The sequence below is a fragment of the Gambusia affinis genome, linkage group LG22, assembly GCF_019740435.1.
Source record: "Gambusia affinis linkage group LG22, SWU_Gaff_1.0, whole genome shotgun sequence".
NCBI classification, from domain to species: domain Eukaryota; kingdom Metazoa; phylum Chordata; class Actinopteri; order Cyprinodontiformes; family Poeciliidae; genus Gambusia; species Gambusia affinis.
In genome coordinates, this window is record NC_057889.1 from 22031902 (window position 1) to 22045081 (window position 13180).

The 13180-nt window shown below is 38.1% G+C and overlaps 1 protein-coding gene across 1 annotated transcript; it reads left to right on the forward strand.

Annotated features, from left to right (window-relative positions):
- Positions 1–747: 747 nt before the first annotated feature.
- psmc6 (proteasome 26S subunit, ATPase 6) lies at positions 748–11886 on the forward strand. Its single transcript, XM_044105680.1, has 14 exons — positions 748–896; positions 1317–1396; positions 1880–1919; positions 4556–4608; positions 6068–6135; positions 6493–6607; positions 7799–7886; positions 8041–8102; positions 8175–8298; positions 10059–10120; positions 10963–11083; positions 11163–11243; positions 11388–11459; positions 11538–11886. The coding sequence occupies exons 1-14, from the start codon at positions 812–814 to the stop codon at positions 11654–11656; spliced, it is 1170 nt and encodes a 389-aa protein (XP_043961615.1). The 5' UTR covers positions 748–811; the 3' UTR covers positions 11657–11886.
- Positions 11887–13180: the final 1294 nt, after the last annotated feature.

The following is a 13180-nucleotide window of genomic DNA, read 5'->3' on the forward strand; positions in this document are numbered from 1 at the left end:
CTCCGAGACAGAGGGAATTACAGTAATCCATTCAAGATGAAATGAAGGCATGGATTACTGTTTCAAACTGTTACCTTTAAAGAATAGATTTTATCTTTGCTATCTTAAGTGATAAAAACTTGACTTCACTGTGGCCCTTATTTGACTACACAGGGTTTTATGCATTTTATGCATCTGAATTTTTTGCACGTGCAGTTTCATAGATTCTTTCTACCAAAAACTATCAGTATGAAAGCTGTGCACCTTTTTATACATGAGGCCCCTTGTTCTGTTCCATTCACTTGACTTCTCCTTCTGGCACATGTCTTGGTCTTAAATGTTCGCCAAACTCTTCTATCCTCTGGGGTCTCATTTATAAAGCTTATATGCACAAAACAAGGCAGGAAACTTGTGGACACAAAAAGGTTCTGAGGACTTGCGTATAAATGCATATTTCTCACACAATTCGGAAATGTATAAACATTAACGTGGCGTGCCTGCCGTCAAAATGTGTGGCAGCCACTCAATCGTTTTCAGTGAACAATAACAAACCTCAAAGCACCTAAACAATAGTGAGTGTAGGTGCTTTCAGAGTTATATAACCTAAGGAACATAAAATTCGAAGAGTTTTTAAAAAAAATAATTTAAAACTTTTATTGATCTAAATTATGAAATTTATGCAGGGGTAGAAGTGTACTCCAAATGTACTGATTTGAGTAGATGTTAAAATTCATATCAACACTCTTTACCAGTTGGTGGCGGTAATGCATCAGTAAGTTGTTTGCCAACCGCCAATTAATACCAGACGAAGAAGGAGAATAATTTGGGAGTCATGGCGGACACGAGAGATAAAGCTTTGCAAGACTACAGGAAAAAATTACTAGAACATAAGGAGGTTGACGGACGATTGAAAGAATGTAATTGAAATTAACATTTGTACATTTTGCGACGTAGAGCTTGTAATTTCGTACATTCGGATTGTATATTTGGAATTGTTAATGCTACTATGTTAGCTCGACGGCTAGCTTTTGCTTTGTCATGCAGTTCAGCGTTATCCCTTCAGTCATCCATAAACTTCACTGTTGTTTTTTTGTTCAACAACGTACAAAGAACTACAGTTCTTTGAATGATTTAGCGCCATATGCTAAATCATTCAGTGTCGTATGTGTCTTTATATTTGTGCATGCTGGTGAGAAATACATTGTATTTATGTGTTTCTACCAACGATCCGGCCCATATAAATAGTGAGCTAGCAACGCAGACTGTGAAAACATTGTCTATACCTCAACTTGTGAATTGTAAATTCTATCCTGTTGGCGTTTTTGTTTCATCACTAGTAAGAGAACAGCTGAGGGAACAAACGAAGCAATACGAGAAGTCAGAGAATGACTTAAAGGCTCTTCAAAGTGTTGGTCAGGTAAGATTCTGCATTGCACTATATTCATGTGTTAGTTGATGGTTAGTTTATATCTTGAGTAGTTTATGAAGGAAATCATTTTAGTAGTAAGACGTTACAAACCGAATTGAATTCAGTGCGCTTTACTGGAGCTAAACTGTTCATGCATGCTATACGTTTTTTCACATTTATTTAATTGTGGAGCACTATGAAGTCAGGCTTCATAATCAACAAATAAAACAGTTAATTACATAAAGATAACTAAGGATAGATATAAAGTCGAATAGTGAAAAATTCTGTTGTATGTCTTGCTCCTGCTGTTTTGATTTCATCTCTCTCACATATCAGTGACATAAAGGAGTTTGAAATAGTTGGACCAGTGAGATCAATGGTTAATGTTTCTTCCCATTTTCAAATTCATTAGAATTTGTCTTAATGTGTGTCTATAACTTTGCTGACAGTTTAAAACACATCATGACCTGATTGTACATTTGTTCTTTGCAGATTGTTGGAGAGGTGCTAAAACAGCTTACCGAAGAGAAATGTAAGCATCTCCCCACCCCCCTGATATTTCATATGTTTTCATAGATGTATGTCAACTTAAGACATTCTAGTTTTCATCCAAGAGTGAATAGGTGTCTCATGTAAAAAAGACAGTCATTCAGCATAAAAAACTAAATTAAATTATGGTAAATTAAATTATTATAGGTAAATTCTGTTGTTACTTTAGAACTGTATGTATACAAAAACCTTTAAAGGTTTAACTGCTCTACTGTAAAATAGCTGCCTAGCATTATTCTGATGATGTTTCTGTCATGCCATTTGAACTGTAATAAGCCTGTCTGCAGTTAGTTTACTAACTCATTTGACTGTTGTATGTCATTCTAAACATGTGCCAAATGTAGGACAGTTACTAATGTACAGCAGCTGGAAAATATTGAAATTTCTGCCTCAGATCCAGAACCTGCAGCACTCTTCTATGCGTTGGATCCTTTTGTTTGATTGACAGGATGTACTGTCAATCAAACATCTCCTGGCTTGTCTAGGAGATATTAAAGCTTGGTTGGCCTTGAACTTTTTAAACTTTAATGAAAACAAAACAGAGGTGATGGTGTTTGGACCCAGTGGCTCCTGTGAGTCCTCCTCTGTTGACCTGGGACCTTTGGAGGAATATTTTAAACCTGTTATTACAGATCTTGGTTTTAAGGTGGATAGTGATTTTAAAATGGACAGCCAAATTAGAGCCGTGGTTAAGTCCAGCTTTTATCATTTAAGGCGATTGGCGTCAGTGAAATCTTTTCTTTCCAGGCAGCATTTTGAAACAGTGATCCATGCTTTTATTTCAACTCGTTTGGACTACTGTAATGCACTTTATCTGGGAGTCAGTCAGGCGCTGCTCTCACGTCTGCAGCTAGTACAAAATGCTGCTGCACGTTTGTTGACAGGTACTCGAAAAAGGGACCATGTGACCCCTGTCCTGGCCTCACTTCACTGGCTGCCTGTATATTTTAGGATTCATTTTAAAATTCTTATGTTTGTTTTTAAATCATTGCATAATCCTACCCCGGCTTACCTCACTGAGCTTCTTCATCCCCACATACCCCATCAGTCCCTCAGGTCAGCAAATCAGCTGCTCTTGGAGGTGCCGAGAACAAAAAGGAAGCTCAGAGGGGACAGGGCTTTCTCTGTTATGGGCCCCAAATTATGGAATGACTTACCTTTGCAGGTCAGAGAGGCCCCTTCTCTGTCCACTTTTAAAGCTCGTCTTAAAACCCATCTATTTAACTTGGCTTTCAACACCAGTGAGATCTAGTTTAAAGTGTATGTCTTTGTTTTTAAACTACTTTTAATTATAATTATTCTTATTTTGTTGTGTTTTTGGATTGTACAGCACTTTGTATCAACTGTGGTTGTTTTAAAGTGCTTTATAAATAAAGCTGGTATGGTATGGTATGGTATCCTTGAAGAGAAAAATAGCAAGAGGCAGGTTGGACTTGGGACTAAGAGAAGAGAAAAGATCTTGAAAACTTTTTGGCTAGCAATAGTAAACAACAAATAACATTTTTACTAATTGCATTGTGACTAACCAATGCAAAACTAAAAGTAAAGTTATGCTTCATATAAATGATTATTTCCATAGTCAGACAGTAATCTTTGTCTAAAATGTGAAACTCAAATTTTAAATATATTAATTGTGAATATAAAATATCTACAAGACTGATGTTTTTGCATTCTATTTTATGCTTATGCAATATAAATAGATTTGAAATATGCATTCTTTCATTTTGCCAAGTTGTTGCTTTTATCTCTGTCTTTTAATGTAGAATAATCACCTTAGGATCAGTAATCATTTTACCTTTGAATGAAGAAATGTTAAGATGTTCACATTTATCTTCAAACTCCACATTCTTCATTGCAATTTTTTATCAGGCAGAGATTTTTGTAAATGATGTCTTAAAACTTTTGTTCACCTATTTAAGTGCTACATGTATGTATTAATATTATATTTATTCTGATATCCTTAATTTTGGGAGATCGATGATTGGCCGATACTTAATGTAAAGCTGATGTTATCCACCAATCTTTTATACTTTGGTGAAGGTCTGAAATCAACCACTGTCCTTTTCTCCTGTGCTGTGAGAAAGGGTTGACTGACAGACTGGCCCACCAGGCCATGTCTGCATGTTTTAAGTTAACAATAGTCACCACACTGTTGCCAACTCAGCAAGTTTATTCCTATATTTAGCTACATTTCACAGAAAACAAATTGGTATTGGTTAAAATCAGGTCAGGCTTTGTAAAGATTGGTGATATGCCAGAAAACTGCAATCAGTTCCAGTTCTCTGCTGCATTACAGGTGTTACTGTTTACTGTTTTCCCACCCTGCTTTGGTTTATCCCTCCTGCTTTCTCAGCATGACACTCAGGTAGAGCATGGCCGATATCATGGCCAGTCAGTGAGAACTTGCTGGGAGTGTCTAATTATTTCCTGAAGCCGCAGGGGGTAAAAACATGTAAAAGTGCATGCAGAGTTACTGTGACCCTGCTGGACCCCGTACAGGGTATAAAACTCACATGGGCCATTCGACCCCTGTTTGGACAGCAGAAGAGTTAAAACAGACAACTGCCTTGCTTGAAGTTTGACTTTTGATGTTTCTTTTTTTTTTGCTCTGCCTACCAGTCATTGTGAAAGCCACCAACGGTCCTCGATATGTGGTTGGATGTCGCAGACAGGTGAGCGCACATAATCATCATCCGGGAGTATCAAACTATTTCACTATAAATCTAGGACCACTTCTGAAAAACCTTTAGTTCTCTTTTTTTTGTAAACATTTCATTTTTTAAATATGTATTTGTTTCTCAATAATCAATAGAAAAAATATTTACATCATTCAGGCCCTTCTCAAAATCCTGACAAGCTGACATCAGGACTCCAAAAAGTGGACATCCTTTTTTTAAGACACTTCCTAAATAATTTAGCACTTTGCTTATGAATGTTTTCCATTTAGAAGAGCTACTTGTGCCCAAGATTCAAGTTCCTTCCACGTAATATTTTATTGCTTTTTGTTTTTCTGTCAAAACAAAGAGAGTAAACATGAGCTGAGCACTGACCTCTGAGAGGAGTTATTAGAAGAGCAGCTTTAATAACAGATACCATGTTTTGTTAGAGGTTGTCCTCTGCTTGTTTTTAATCTGTTGTTACAATGTAGCCAGAAAATCTGTTCTGGCTACAAATCAGCAAAGCAGTTGAAGTGCTCTGCCTATTTAAAAGGAAGTCTGACTTAGCCTAACAAACAGCATGGCCATATTAAAATAGTTCCACACACATGCCAAATCATTCACCCTCCGGAGGCCTTTACATTGACGGTTCTTCATCACACCCATTAATGATAATGAGCTGACATCAGTTTACGGCAGAACTACTCAATGAAGACAGTCCTAATTGTTTGAACTGTCTTATCATCACTCCCCATTCTGGATTTTGTTTTCTGTAATGAAGCCTTTCATTTAGTAGTGTAACATCATTGAATTCAATTCAGTTCTTCTGAAACCAAATCACAACAAATGTCGTCTTGAGGCACTTCACAAAAAAAAGTCATTTCAATGCAGTAATGCATGTATCTCAATAGATCCTAGATGTCAAACTTATTTATTTATTTATTTATTTTTTCAAATCAGTAAAAAACTTTTTTTTCTTTGTTTATCTAATGAAACCCAGCAGATTGCATTGAGTCATTTCTTGCATTATTCACTCCTCCTTTTTTCCACAAAACCAGGATAGCGGATCGAGCCGGGATTTTCCAGATATCCTGGTTTAATTAAGCCTTGATTAGGTTTCACAAAAGCAGTATTATATAAGTTATATGATACTTATATATACTTGGCTACATAACTGATCAGCCTAACAGCCATGCTTAGTTAAGTTTCTGACTGGATAATCAGAAACCAATGAGTTTTGTGCGTGATTACGTTTTCTGTTTTGGTCTTATCATCTTGCATTAAAATACCACTAACTCATTTTGGTATGAAGTCAATTAGTATCATTATTTTAACATGATTATGGTAGAAAATATCACTGTCAACTTTAAAATGATCCATGCAGACTGTGTTACAGTTTGATTGTGTTTCTGAAGACCATGGCAGTGTTGAGGACTTGGAAAAAATGTAATGATTCCAATATTTTTCTTTCCAGTTGGACAAATCACAGCTGAAGCCTGGCACCAGAGTGGCTTTGGACATGACTACACTCACTATAATGAGGTAGGTTACAGACTTGAACACTATTCACTGCTGTTTGACCTAGACTTGCCACTTGAAGGAGGTACAACAGAAAAGAAGAAAAATACACAAATGGCTAAAGCAACATATAAAATAAATAAAGCAAAATTATCTTCATAAATATGCTAATATGAAAATGACAAATATTTCAACCAGGAGTAGCCCCTTCCAGATTTATCCAGATCTACTTTCTTCTCACTTGACTTCTCATTATTGCTACCAGTGGTGGAGAAAAAGTTGGAACAAAAGAAATTGATTTTGAAATGTAATATTTAAGATTTTAATTTTCCTGTTGTCATTTGTATCTAAGATGTCTCCCTATCTGTCTGTTGGTCAAAGGTACCTACCCAGGGAAGTGGATCCTCTAGTGTACAACATGTCCCATGAAGATCCAGGCAGCGTCTCCTACTCTGAGATTGGAGGACTGTCTGAACAGATCCGTGAGCTGAGAGAGGTATCAGTCAATCAATCAATCAATCAAGTTTATTTGTATAGCACTATTCATTAGCAAGGCGTTTCAAGGTCGGAAGGATTTTAGAACTAGGTGATGTGCTCTATTTTCTTGGTTTTAGTCAGAACAGCAGCAGTGTGGATCAGCTGCAGCTGGAGGATTTATTTATTTTGCCAATGTTCACTCAACAGCAAAGCCTGTGATGTTCTCTTGAACATCACAGGCTTTGCTCTATTTGCTCTGTGTCACTATACCTGAACTGACCGTTCACTAGAAAGCTCTGTCACATATGTAATGATGGTGGCTAACTGTGTGTGTCGGCAGTGGCAATATATATTCTGTCAAACTTTGGCACAAAAGTCACAGAAGAATGGTTCTTTCAATGTAATTGTTGTTGGACCAAAGCTGTACTGTTGATGTGGTTTTGTGTGTTCACTTTTGCACAAAGCTTTCATGGGGCCACAAGACACACCGAGCTGCTGCAGTATACTTAATGATGTTTTGCAATGTGTGTGTTTTACAACGGCATATTATAGAGACGGTGATCAAGGCACAAAGAAACGACTATTGTGAGTCAACATGTTCAGAGGAGGGACTGGTTACTAACAGGCTGAAAAGTCATTTGATCTCTTTTTGTTATCAAAAAAAGAAAGAGCGCTAGGCGTCGTGAGCCATTCTGCTGTGTCACTAAATCTGAACTGAGCAGAAGAAGTTTAATATTTCAGTGCGTACTTCCACATGGCTTGCAAACAATTGCCCTCTGACTGAAAAACTGCTGTTCTGACAGTTCCAGTCTACAACAGACTGGAAGTTGAGTTGCACTGTTTTCCACACAACAGTTAAATTCAGACCAATCACACACATGGAGTTTGCAATGGAAGTTTGTGACAAGAAGGGGCAGATAACATGAGGATGAGAACAAAATGGCGCAATTTCCATCAGCAACGAGAACTGACGCTGACATTTCAACTGGACCACGCAGAGAATTTAAGATCAAGATTCTTCCTGTTATTAGTCTTCCCAAATCTAAAGGGAGAGGATTTATCCTCTGGTTCTGTGCTGAGAGTTTCAGGAACAAGGCGAATTTACCTTTTGAATGAACTGTGGACGTATTGTGTTATGAACTGTAAGAACCTCAGGGAATTTCATTTGACTCATCGCGCATTGAAAAACCTGCCTGTTCTTACTTTGCAGGTGATTGAACTTCCTCTGACCAACCCTGAGCTCTTTCAGAGAGTGGGAATTATTCCTCCTAAAGGTTGCCTGCTTTATGGGCCTCCAGGTAGTAGCTGGCCAACTTCACACATTTATGTTTTAGTCACATTAATTTAAGTTCAGACACTTATAAGCAGGCAATTTTTCTTTATTTTCTACTGTTTTTGGCTTGTCATTAATAGTTATTAACATTTAATGGTATGAATTTTATTCTGGACCAGGCACTGGGAAGACTCTACTTGCGAGGGCCGTGGCCAGTCAGTTGGATTGCAACTTTCTAAAGGTGAGTATCAGTCCTTCCTGCAGTGTTCAGCTCCATTGTACAGTCGTGTGACAACGTGTTTGCACACTACAGGTTGTGTCCAGCTCCATTGTGGACAAATACATTGGTGAAAGTGCAAGGCTCATTAGAGAGATGTTCAACTATGCCCGGGACCACCAGCCATGCATCATCTTCATGGACGAGATTGATGCTATTGGTGAGGAATCATGCTAGCCCTCTGCTTGTTTGATTGATTGTAGATTATATAAAGTCCCTCTGTGTGGATGGGCAGGGGTCACATTATAGAAAGATCATCTGTAACCATGCCTAAAAGACCAACGTTTTACACTAAGCACAATGTTTGTGGCCAGACAATAGCCAAAAAAAGTTTAGTCACAAAGAGCAAATCAGCCATTACAGAGCAAAATCCTACCACCACCACTGAATAGAGACACTGGCACCTCAAAACACCTTTTAAAAAGGTCAGTTTTTGCAGTCTTTCATTTAACTAGGTAAAGCCTGCATGTTGTAAACCAAGAGTGGTAGAAAAAGCTGCTGCACGATACCTGCATCCTTGACAGGATTGCAGAGTAAAATCCTTTCAAGAACTTGGGGGAGCTTCACCAGAAGTGGACTGAGGCTCTCAGTGGATCAAAATCTACTATATTGAGATAAATCATACACATGGGCTGCAAATGTCACATTCTCATGAATGTGGAGGAGGAGTGGAGAGGCACAGGATCCACAGTGCTGTTGGGTGGTTTGGAGTGCCATGTCATCTGCTGGTGTTAGCCACTGGGTTTTATCACCTCCTCAGTAAACATGGCCATCTAGCAGGACATTCTACAGAACGTTATGCATCCCTCTGCTGACCAGCTATATGGAGTTGTTGGTTTTTATTTCTAGCAGAACCTGACACTTAAACACATTGCCAAAAGTACCAAAAGCTGCTTCAATAGTGTTCCTGTTCCTGATTGACTAGCAAACTCCCCTGACCTTTAACTGACCTCCTCCATGCCACGGCGCATTGATGCTGTAATTTATGCAAGAGGAGCATAATTGAGTTTTACTTTCTGAGATTAGTGACAAGAAATAGTGAACTTTGTACAAATCCTAGTTAAGTTATTTAGATTTACAAACCACAGTTTTTTTTCTCAGCAGACTGGATGATTTCTGCTGAATCTCTTTTTGTTTTTGGTAAACAAGCTGCTCACTTCAGAATCAGCAGCAAGCACAACTTATTGTTTGAGGTTTAACCAAGCCAAACTGCCTTCAAAGGCTGAGTAATAATACTCTGATAATGTAGAGCAGATAAAAACCCGATTCACCCACCAATCTTGGCCAGACTGCAGCTGAATTTCCTCTGGGGTTCTGTTTAAATAAGCCTAAAAAATATAGTAGAAAACTAAATGAAAATTTCTGACATAAAGTTGTTAATCTACTTGTAGTCTAAATAGAGGAGTTGGTATTTTAACCTGTCGAGGAAAAGCAAAGTGCAGGAGTTAGACTGTAAGAAGCTCAGCGCTCTGCGTGTGCATTCAGCTCTGCTCATATCAGCCAAACATCACTAAGCCTGTAGGGTTCAAACTCAGGTCTGGAAGTTTAACTGGTCACAGTGTAAAATAATATGTCTGCTTCATTTTGTGTTCGGACCTCTGACTAAAGTAAATCAGTCGGGTTGGATCGGGCTGGACTTGATGTTAACGGAGGGTCTACAACCTTTACAGCCAATGAATCATTTATGTCCCAACGCATCTAAATAAAATGGATTTAGAGCCACAAATATGACCTAACCTTTTGAAAAAAAGACATCTTATTATTTATGATAATTATCTGCTATAAGAAATCTGTTGTAAATTTAACAGTTGGTTACTCTATGTTGTTTTTATTGTGTAAGTCACTGAGCAAAGAAACGTGACTTGACTTATATTGGGTCAAATGCTATGGGCCTAAATATTGTCATTTCATTTTCTGCAGGTGGCCGCCGTTTCTCAGAAGGTACTTCAGCTGATAGAGAGATCCAAAGAACTCTGATGGAGGTATGAAATTAATATAATTTGCTGTGTTCTGGTGGGAAGGCCATAACCACTTGGGAGAAGTTCTCTCATCATAATCTGTCTAGATTTTTACCGTCAGGTCAGCACCACAGAGTTCTACTTACAAAAACCTGCTGCCATGGAGACGGTTTCTTTCCACAGACTGTTTCTCTGAACTCTTAACTGTCAGTATCCAGAGTGCACATTTGCACTAATTCAACATTTTTGTGGGTTATAAACAATGATTAGATGCATATTCACAGAAAAAAAAACTTTATTTCCCTATATAATTTAGTCAAAATATTTCACTGAGAACAAAATGGAACCAAAGTCAAATTGCTGTTTGTGTGAACAAACTTGGCAAAGAGTCTATAATGGAGTCTATGTATGAATTGTGCATTATTAGGACATAATTTTGTATTATTTGATGTCGATTCAGACTGCCAAAAGTAATTTGATTCACAATTCAGTTTTATTGAGTTTTCATTCAGTTAAGGCTATTACACAGTCACCATTTTACTTGGATATGGTTGACATCCTCAAAAATAATGCTTCAAGTAGTAGAAACTAACACGGTGCATTAGTAAAAATATCAATATTTACATTGATAGTGTATTTTTTTTATTTAACATAACCTGAGAAAACAAAAATGCAATCAATTAAATTCAAACCACCAAGACTAGTGGCGACCGTCCAGAAAACTGCATCGATTGTTATGCAGTTATAATCATTAAGCCACTTATTTTGACCAGATGTCAGTCAAAATAAGTGACATAAAGAGAGTCTAATTCAACCTCTGACTGAGATCTGGAAGATGACTCTTTTCTTTACTGTGTTCTTTTCAGCTGCTGAACCAGATGGACGGTTTTGATACTCTACACAGAGTCAAGATGATCATGGCCACCAACAGGCCGGACACCCTGGACCCAGCGCTGCTGCGGCCTGGAAGACTAGATCGGAAAATACGTGAGCAATACTTTCTGTGTTCATCTGTTGACTTCATGTGGAAACACACAACAAGAACTCTGTGTGTTTTCCTCTTCAGACATTGAGCTGCCAAATGAACAAGCTCGACTGGACATCCTCAAAATCCACTCCAGTCCCATCACCAAGCATGGCGAAATAGGTAGGTACACAGATTGCATCCAGGTGAACTTTGATGCACCTTTTAGTAAGCCCTGGGTGCTCAATACGTAAGTTTATCTGTTTGCTCAAAGTTAGTCCAGATCTTCTAGCATTAATTGTCTTGATATCTTTGATGTTTTCCCAGATTTTGAAGCCATTGTGAAACTGTCTGATGGTTTCAATGGTGCTGATCTGAGAAACGTGTGCACTGAAGCAGGTAATCTACTAAAACCCAGAATCCTGGGCACTCTTACCTCCTTGATCAGGGTTTTTATGCTGACTCTTGTTTCCTCAGGACTGTTTGCGATCCGGTCTGATCGTGAGTACGTCACTCAAGAAGACTTCATGAAAGCTGTTCGCAAAGTGGCCGACTCAAAGAAGCTTGAGTCCAAGTTGGACTACAAACCTGTTTAAACCCTTCGTCTCAGCGCTTTTTCTGGTTTAATGTTCTTCTCATTCACTGGCTTGTTGTCTTCACTGTTTCAAAGCCACAAAGACTTGGAGCAGTAAACATCAATGATGAATGAATGAGAAATGAAACTGCTTTCTGTTGTTTATACCTCTTCAGCTCTGCTGATCATTCTGTTCTTCTATAAACCAATTGTGTAAAACTAGTTTGCAAATACAGTACTATTACCAATGTATTGATGTTTCTGTTTTTTGAGTCTGTTTCTGATGTCATTTGTGCAGAACTTGGTGTGGATTTTCTGAACTGAAGTTTCTGTTCCTGTAGCAGAAAGATGATTGCAAACTGCAGATTTTTTCCCCAGAGATTTACAGTTCCTCATTCATGGTGGCCTGACAGATGCTGTCAGCAGAACTTTCCAGTGCAAAACTAACTGAAAATATTTGCAGATATTAAAAATCTGCTGTTATATTTGGTGCCATATCTGCCTCATTCAAACTTGACCATAATATCTTTTTGTTTTAAACTATATGGGGCCTATAAAGTGTAAAGTGGCACCAGTCGTGCTGAGCCTGAAACACATGCATCCACACTGTTGTGCTAAGCACAGGTTAAGAGTAATGTATTCTTATGGTTTCTGTGGATAGTGAATGTAGATATTTCCCTCCCCACACTTCATTAATAAGTGTAGACATGATTCTGTTCATCCTCATCAATGTTTCCAGCTATCGACTTTCCTGATGGACCTGCTCCAGCTGATACACAGTGGCTTAGTTGATACTAGTGGAAATATGGTTGGTGAATATCTAACATCAGTAATAAGATCCACCTGTTCTCGAAGCAAGTACAGCTCCTTAGATTCCAGTTTTACAGCAGCTCAATTCACTGAGGATCATGCAATAGTGATGCATCAAGAAATGGCTAAAGTATATGATGCAATGTGATGCTGCCTTTGTTAAACTGGAATTATTTGACAGTGTAATTTAATTTGAAATATTCAGAAAAATGTGCAAGGTTTCAGAAAATGTTGGTTACAACAAACCAATGAACATTACACTAATTTACTGAGAGTAAATGTAACATTAACTGTAAAGCAGAAAAACAGCACAAACCTTCACTTAGCAGATAAATCTGAAAACAGTAAACTGATAGACCAGTGTCTTTCAGACAAATGACTTTCAAAGAAAGTTCAGATGTATGGCACATTTATAATTTGCACAGCATCAACAATTAGAGGTGAAAAGTAAATCTATACCACTAATGAAGCCAACTATTTACCAATAGCTGGATTCCCAAAACCAAGTGAAACTACAGGTTTATGGAAACCCAGAGAACAAAGGACAGAACTTCTTGGCTTTGTAGGCTATCAGTGAGCTGCAGCCTCCACCAGCAGGGATCCAAGACTCGGTTTCTTCTTTTACTGGTGACTTGGTAACCACCTGGACAGTAAAGTGGACTGAAGCCACTGATGCTCTTTACAGAGCAGACTCTACCTGCTGAGGACCTTCTGACCCTGTGATGGCATCAGGTAT

Excerpts from the sequence above, each read along its gene's own strand:
- psmc6 (XM_044105680.1), top strand. The coding sequence starts at position 812 with ATGGCGGACACGAGAGATAAAGCTTTGCAAGACTACAGGAAAAAATTA. Across the intron at positions 7,887-8,040 it reads CCTGCTTTATGGGCCTCCAG|GCACTGGGAAGACTCTACTT; the intron begins GTAGTAGCTGGC and ends ATTCTGGACCAG. Across the intron at positions 8,299-10,058 it reads GGACGAGATTGATGCTATTG|GTGGCCGCCGTTTCTCAGAA; the intron begins GTGAGGAATCAT and ends CATTTTCTGCAG.